At 40.8% G+C, this 8,004-nt stretch overlaps 1 protein-coding gene across 1 annotated transcript in view; it reads right to left on the bottom strand.

Moving 5' to 3' along the window:
* Positions 1-1,002: 1,002 nt before the first annotated feature.
* LOC148416377 (WD repeat-containing protein 20) overlaps positions 1,003-8,004 on the bottom strand; it is an 11,246-nt gene continuing 4,244 nt past the window's right edge. The window contains exons 3-5 of the mRNA XM_088426919.1: positions 6,459-6,641; positions 2,742-4,127; positions 1,003-1,916 (exon numbers count right to left, since the gene is read on the bottom strand). Coding sequence (XP_088283045.1) covers positions 1,869-1,916; positions 2,742-4,127; positions 6,459-6,641 — 1,617 coding nt within the window. The 3' untranslated portion in view covers positions 1,003-1,868. The remainder of the gene's footprint in view (positions 1,917-2,741; positions 4,128-6,458; positions 6,642-8,004) is intronic.

The following is an 8,004-nucleotide window of genomic DNA, read 5'->3' as shown; positions in this document are numbered from 1 at the left end:
TCTACTTGTTTATCTCTGACGGACTGTGTACGTATTGTCCAGGTTCAGGCTGTCGTCTGCTGCAGCCGCTCCGCTGTAGTAGATATTAACAGCAGCAAATAAACATTTTGCCCTGGACATTTTGCCTCCAATCTTGCGATGGGGGGGCGCACCACTTTCAGGCTAAAAATGCATTGTAACACATTGTATTACTCTCATTTGTACCATGTAAAATAAATAGTAAAAGTAATGCATTACAGTAATTAAAGTAGTTTTGCAAAGCATTACTCCAAACACCGGGTGTACGGTATAACATGCCATCATGGCATTGCCATGGCCAAATACTGCAGCCTTCACCATTCTTTCCACAGGAAATTGAAAAGATTATGTCTCCTGTGTGACAGCCGTTCAAAAATGCATTGCGGTACTTCCATAAACACCAACGTTAAGCGGACCCACTGTGAGTGACGTCACGATGTCCTATGTGAATGTGGAACAGTTAGGGCCTTTTGCCGTTCATGCGCCGTTCATGTTGCAATTATTCGAAAATGTCAACGACCTGAAAAAAAAATCTGATTCCACAAAAAAATCCTGAATTGAGTATTAAGCTCTGCAATGTGAACCTATATTTACAATCTTCACTTTTATTTATTTTTTTTACCATATTGGAAACATGCAAAACATGCACAGTATGTTACATCCAATAAAGTTGCCACGTCCAATCAACCGTGAGCCCCCTTCCGATGGGGAATATTTTGTGTGGTTTTCCTTTTTTGTGTGCTTCTCTTTTGTAATATGTTTTTTTTTTTTTTTTTGCGATTCCTGATTTGCAGTTGTGATTTGTCTCATGTATAATGCACTTTTGTTTTTTAGGGTTTGCCATGAACTTTTCTTTAATTAGTTACCATACTCTTTTGGGGGGGTTGTGCACTTCAGGGGCTCCCTCTGTAAAACATTTTTACAAAAATGTATTCCCTCATTTTTCAAAGTTATTGGGGACCACAATAAGTGAATTCCACAAGGTTTGATTTATTGTGCATTTATTGTGACTGCAAAGCATGAACAAGTCTTAGGAGACTGAAACAAGTATTTTTTTTTAAGATTTGTATTAGCTGAAATCCACCAAGCGGTGAAGGGTGGGATTGTGAGTTGTTGTGTGTGCAAATTATTGCAAGAGGCAATTCAGGTGCAACATTACCAAGGAGTATCAGGGCCACATTGGAATGGAAAATACATGTACAAGAATAACAGTGAGAAATTAGTAAACTATTTGAAAAGAATCTTAAAAAGTTTACATTTTACTTGAATATTTCTACAAAGAATTTCAGTTTTCCCTTATATGTGAACTTATGTGCATTTTATTTTATTTTTTTGTTACTTTTACAACTAAGTCATGTGCCATTTTTAGTGACTAAAAAGACTACAGCTACAACATTTTGTTTGTAATCTTTATTCTCATGGTATTGCTTTTGTTTTTCCTCGGTAGGTGCCTAATACTCCTGTGCAACGTGCAGTATGATATAAATATGACACTAGAGCACCAGCATGTGTTCTGTGCAAGTAGTCAAGTGACTTGGACTGCAGTTTGCCACGCTGCTTTCAGAATCTGTCGAAGGATCCCACCAGCAACTTGAAAGGGCGGTGACATGATAAAACCCCCAACAAGACATTCAAAGTGTTGCCTCGTACAACGTACACTTGCGTATGGCCTCCTTGCCATAAGAGTACTTTGATAATTTAAAGTATAAATTACTACACAGTTTCATGATAAAATAAATGACACTAAATACAGTTGGCTGTGGCTGAGCGAAGGATATAATACTGCATGGGTAAGGGGGGCCATTCTTGACAGTTGCCCTCCATTGTGGAATAGAGGAAGGTACAGACAGCTATACCACCGTGCCACTTGGAGAGTTTCCGTTCTGTGCAGTTAAGTTCTGCAAGACAAGATACATAAAACAAAAATTTAGATGGCTAAAGGCAAAGTTAGTGTTCCTCAAACTTTGCTGCCGTATAATCTTAGGACATGACAAAAACCTTCAACTGTTTTGCAATTGAATCCAACGGGTATATGTGCTTCAAATTTTGCAATCAGAAATATTCTCGCAGCATATCTTTGAAGGGCTCACAGAAATGTCTCCAAGATGACCATTAAAAAAAAAAAAAGAAGGCAAAGGCTATCAGTTATTCCGTTTCTTCAGATTGCAAGCTGATTGAGACAGCTCAACAGTTCATAGTATGCAAATTTCAACAACAAATGGATTTTCACTACTCTCAAACTAACCCTAAACCTATCCCTCACAAATTGTGGTGGTCAATTAGGTAACTCCGTTGATAATAAGACCCAATCCTTAACTGTTTCATCAAATGCCAGGATTCGATCATGTTTTCTAAGTTTGGTCATGTGATGTCCGTAAACTGAACAATGGCTGGTATTACTCTGCGCATTGTTTTTGCTCATTGTCATTACTCATTGCTCTGAGCAACTGTGATGTCATTCTTACAACAAATGCCAACATTAGATGGATAAAACGGGTGTATTGTGTGCTCAAAACGTTGTGTTTGGACTAATGTCTTTCCAAAAACCCATTAAGAAAATTTGGGGGTTGACTTTCCGTTCAACACAAGGCCATCAAATGAAATAGAGATGATTTGACTGAAACTGCTATCGCTATAAAGACCTTGTAACTGTGGTAAAGAGGTTGCAGATGAAGCTAGAAGAAAGGCAGTTAACTTCTGGCAAAGACTCTGCCGGTACATACCGTCTTGCCAGGCCTGGCCCAGGTGCAGATAAGCCCCTCCTGGCATGCTGTGATAATGCAGTCGTCCATGAAGACGAGCACTGTGAGCCTCTCGTGGGCGATCTTCTTGCACACCAGTGGCTCCAGCAGCGGCACCTCGTGCATGCGAGGGCACAATGTGGTGCCCAGCACCTTGGCGGCATCCAGGCGCCCGTTGCCCCGCGGCGCCATATTGATTTTATCGTTACTCTTGCTTATATTACCTAGACTGTGATAGCGCTTGTGTTCTTTTTCCACTCCACTACCCACGACCGACTTGTCCGACTTGCGCTCCTGAAGGGAAAGCGTGGCAAAGCGGCCAATGCTGAATGGCGCTGTATTACCTGGGCCACCACCCACAGTACTGGTCGCGCTTCCCGCTCCCCCAGTGCCACCTTCCACGGTGTTCTGGCTCTTGGAGGTGTTTGCGACCGCCGGGTGGGGAAGTGAGTTGGACCGGGAGAGGGAGCGAGGGAGTAGGAGAGGCATCATGGGTGGGATGGAGGCACCCACAACGGGCAGGTGTTGGTGGACCTCCACACAACCACCCCCAGAAATGGGCAGAGTGGGTCCAAAAGTATTGGTGAAGGCGCGGGAAAGTGGCAGACGAGGGTACAGAATGTCATCCGTGAGGTCCCATAGACAAAACTGGGTGTCCTGCCCAACTGAGCCAAACCGGTATGTGACAGCCGCCGACCCACCGCCCTTGGAGCTGTGCCGAGAGAGCCGCGAAAGGGTGCTGCTGGTACGCACCCGTCCGAGGTTCGGGGCTGTATTGTTGGGTGCCCCAACCTGGTGTAGATCCTCCTCACTCCCACTCAGCTCCATGGGTTCCTCGTCCTCTAGGGAGGTGGTGAAGGGGTCAAATGCCACCACGTTGACCCAGGATTTGTGTCCGTGCCCTCGAGCCACCACACGGCTCTCAGCGAAGGACCACACGGTGACCAGGTCGTCTTCGCCCCCCGTGGCCAGGTACTTGCCATCTGGACTCCAGGAAACGCATAACAGACCTCCGAAGTAACTCTTCATCACGCCCTGGAGCTCCATGGAATCAAAGTGGAAGACCCGAAGGCAGCCATCCTGGCCCACACAGGCCACATGGACGCCGTCAGGCGAGAAAGAGAACTCGTTGAGGCCTCCATCACCCACAGCCCAGCGTAGGAGAGGGTTTCGGGGTGTCTTGGTTTTGCAGGCATATACAGCAAAGCCTTCGCCTTGGCGTAAAAGCGAATATTGAGGCGCAACCGTGCCGCATGAGTGTTCCACATTGTAGAGATACAGATGGCCACTGGCGTGAGAGGCCAGGAACAAATTCTCAGACTTGGGGAGCCATTTTAGACATGTCACCTTAGATTTGTCAATCAGACGCTGCAAATTAAGACAGGAGACAAAATGAAAGCTGTCATACTGAATGCATGAGGTGGAAAATCAAAGTGTTTATTATGTCAATTAATTTTCGAAGACAAATTATTTTCAGATTCTTTTAAGGTTCAAACGCCTTTATTTAAGAGTAAATCTAACTTATAAAAGCAAAATATTTATGTATGTTAAATCTGATTATGTTCAAGTTTTGTTCACAGATGTCCCAATTTGATACTGATATTGGTCAAAAAAACAGACAGACAAAAAACTGTACTCCATCGGTTTTACATTATATTGGTTTACAGACAGAATTTCCATTATTAGCACCCATACACAAGCTGTCCATTTCACACCCCATTCCTGCCCCTCTATCCGGCAGTATATGGATTCAGTTTTGAATATTGGATATGCTCTTACCTACTACTGCTAAGTATTGATCTTTGTTTGAGTAGTAATGATTGATTAAGTCTCTTCTAACATTTCATACTAAAGAATAAATAAAAGCATGTGTGACAGTTTCAGTGAACATTTGTATCGGAACACCAATAATGTTTATTTTTTATTTACTAAAAAAATATATTTTTTAATTTGGGCAACAGTTTTCCACATAATATTTTGATACTGCAATTCCCTTTGAAATGATAATGTATTGTATTCGTGCTTCTTTCAAAATTTTGGTTTCATCTTATTTATTCTATAAAAGCTATACAATTTACAGCTAGCTTCGACAATGCATCTTGTTCTAACTTTTTAAAATTTTTGTCTCATCTTATTTTATACTATAAAAACTATACAATTTATAGCTCACTTCAAAGAAGAGCAGTTGTCTACATGTTATGTTCGGGGAAAAGGCATTATCTTTACAAATCAAAACTTAATAAATGTTGGAAAAAAAATGGTTTCCCCTTTGTTATTCTGTTTTCCAAAGCAGACTGAAGTTGTATGATTTTATGCACTTCTAAAGATTGAAGCAGAAACAATTTTTGATTGAATCGAATCATTTTGAATCAAAAATCATTTTGATTCTGAATTGAATCGTAGACCCCAAAATCGGAATCAAACCTTGAGGCAGTCAAAGATTCCCAACCCCCCTTTTTTTTAAACATAAAAAACTATTTTATTCAGCAAAACTTGACCACTTATGAACATTTTTTTTTAATCAACTTCGTCCACCATGTTGGCTTTTATCTCGCAGGTCTTGTCTCGTTTTTACCAGAGATCTTATTGTCGTGAGATTTTGTCTGCAGGATCTTGTGGCCAAAAAGCCTCCTAAGTGCTATGTTTAGGCCCGAAACAATGTCAAAGTAAAAAGTGAAAACGAAACGCTTTGGAAAATTGAGAAGAACAACAAATCCATGTTGTTGAAGCTGAACAAACAAACACACAAAGTAAAAAAACGGGCTTCTCTAGCAAAATGGAGTAAGTTATATCAGTGGTTGCAGTATGAAAACAATTACAAAAGCTACAGCTAGGTTCATTCAATTATTTTTTTTACAATTTTTCTGTCACATTTGCTAAAACCTGTTGTTGTTTTTTTCTCATGTCTTGTCGATGCAGTTTGATTTTAATAATTTTTACAGTGACATTTATTCTAACTTATTGCTGGTTTTTGCCCACATCTTGTAAATGCAGTTTAAACCTTAGACCTACTTTGTCTTTTTTTAAATCGCACAATTTTTTAGGACACCAAACATTTCTGTTGGGACCCATAGCTTTTTAGTGTTGCGAGTCACGAGAAGCCAACAGTTTCCTGAAGTAAAACGAGCACTGTGTTAAGGTGGTCCAATTTTACTCACTGTATAACAGCTGATTAAAAATATTTCATTACTGCCTGTATTGTATTGCTGCAATTGACAATTTCTCTGGAAGTGTGAACTAATAAGCAGCCAACCAGTGCAACTGCTGCGATTGGCTCAACTTTTATTACGTGTACACAAAGCTGGCATCTGCAGCAAGAAAAAAAAAAATGCCTCAATTTTGTGCATGTTTGTACCCGAAGTATGCTATTCTTCAAAAGCTCATGACACAACTAAACCCTTACCAATGACTTGAAAGCAAACCTAGCCAAAACTAATTTTAAACACCAACCTTGTTTGAAGTATTGACATGCATGACATTCTCCTGTTTAAAACCTCAGCACAGTATATCCTTGGTCTGAAAGCATTCTTTAAGGCTCTAACTTGAAAACCTACTGTATCTCTGTCTTGAGAGCCTAATGCAAATTTGCTCAATCTTGTTTGAAACTTTCTTTCTTGCAACCTAACCTCAGCAAATTCTAACCGTGACTTGAAATCCTAATCCTGGCTTGAAAACCTCATTTAAAAAGGCATGTGGTACCTCCTCATTAAAGAGCTTGCTGGTCTCTTTTCTGATGGGGTCCAGGTACTGCACCTGCCCGGCCGAGAACCCCACGATAAGCGCCACGCTCTCTGCCGACGCAGAGTACTGGTTGAAGTCGTGACATGTGGGCTGCGTCCCCTTGTAAATCCTCTTGTCGATTGGCTTACTCAGGTCCACCGCCTGGCGCGTACACGCACACAAATTGTTCATGGTTATTGTTCACATTACATCATATTGCATATTGTTGATGGTTATTGTTCACATTACATCATATTGCTAATATGCATCATTGTGATTGTCATAGGGCAAAGTTCTCAACCTTTTTTCCGTGATGTACCCCCTTATGAAATGTTTTCAGCCAAGTTCCCCTTAATCAGTGCAAAGAATGTTTGGGTTTATAAAAACAAAGAAAAGACTTAAAACATGCCATCAGTGTTGGATGTATTAAATTTTAGATCCCCTCAAAAAAAAAAAAAAAAATATATATATATATATATATATATATATATATCTACAGTGGGCCCCCGTGTTACAAACTTAATCCGTTCAGCGGCTACGCTCGATTGCCAACTCGTATGACGGGCAATCCAAACCTATGTTAATTTGTGAATGCGTGAAACGCATGCAAAAACCTTAGGTAAAAACATCACGACTTAATACACATAATAAACATTAGTAACATGATCTACTGTACAGTTAAATTAAATAACATAAATATACAAAGGAAAAATGACATTTACCTTTGGGGCGACGTGACTTGAGCTGGGTGGAGGCGGAGGGGAGCAGAAACCAACCCGCAGAATTTATTTATTTATTTTCTTAAATAAGAACTCTTCTCAAACTAGAACATATCATCGGCGATTTCCTTCTCTTTAATCCATAATAGAAGAAGCCTCTCCATTTTGTTGTCGACCGAGGTCCTTAGAAGATTGCCGAGCGGTTACGGCCATACTCACGAGCAAGGTTAACTATGCGTGTGCCTCCTTCGTATTTTTTTTCCTCCTGCTTCGTTTCTATTGTCATCATCCTCTTACTTCTTCCTTTAGCGTCACTAGCAATTTTAGAAGCCATGTCTAACAGATAAAGTTTGCAAAGTCTTCACAACACACCGACCAGCTGTGCCATCAAACTAGATGAAGGCGTTCAGCCAATAGCATATCGGCATATCTGTGATTGACGTGACGCCGACCAATAGCATATCCGCATCTCCGTGACTGAGACCGTAACTGAGACCATGACTGTGACTTTATAAGACCAATAGCATATCGGCGTTTCCATGTCATGCGAGAATAGTTAATTTTGTTGTCTCAGCAAAGCGAAAAAAATAGTGCGGACACACTGACTGGCACGTTGGATTGTTCGTAAGACGAAAGGTTTGTGCGTAAGAGGTGGACAAAAAACGCCGCGGTCCACGTTCGTAAGATGAAAAATTTGTAAATCAGGGAGTTCGTAAACCGCGGGCGCACTGTATGTGTGTGTGTATATATATATATATATATATATATATATATATATATATATATATATATACAGTGGGCCCCCG

The sequence above is a fragment of the Hippichthys cyanospilos genome, chromosome 11 (assembly GCF_059441005.1).
Source record: "Hippichthys cyanospilos isolate Australia breed blue-spotted pipefish chromosome 11, RoL_Hcya_1.0, whole genome shotgun sequence".
Lineage (NCBI taxonomy): Eukaryota > Metazoa > Chordata > Actinopteri > Syngnathiformes > Syngnathidae > Hippichthys > Hippichthys cyanospilos.
The sequence above is the reverse complement of the archived record's forward strand: the minus strand, read 5'-3'. Positions and strand labels throughout refer to the sequence as shown.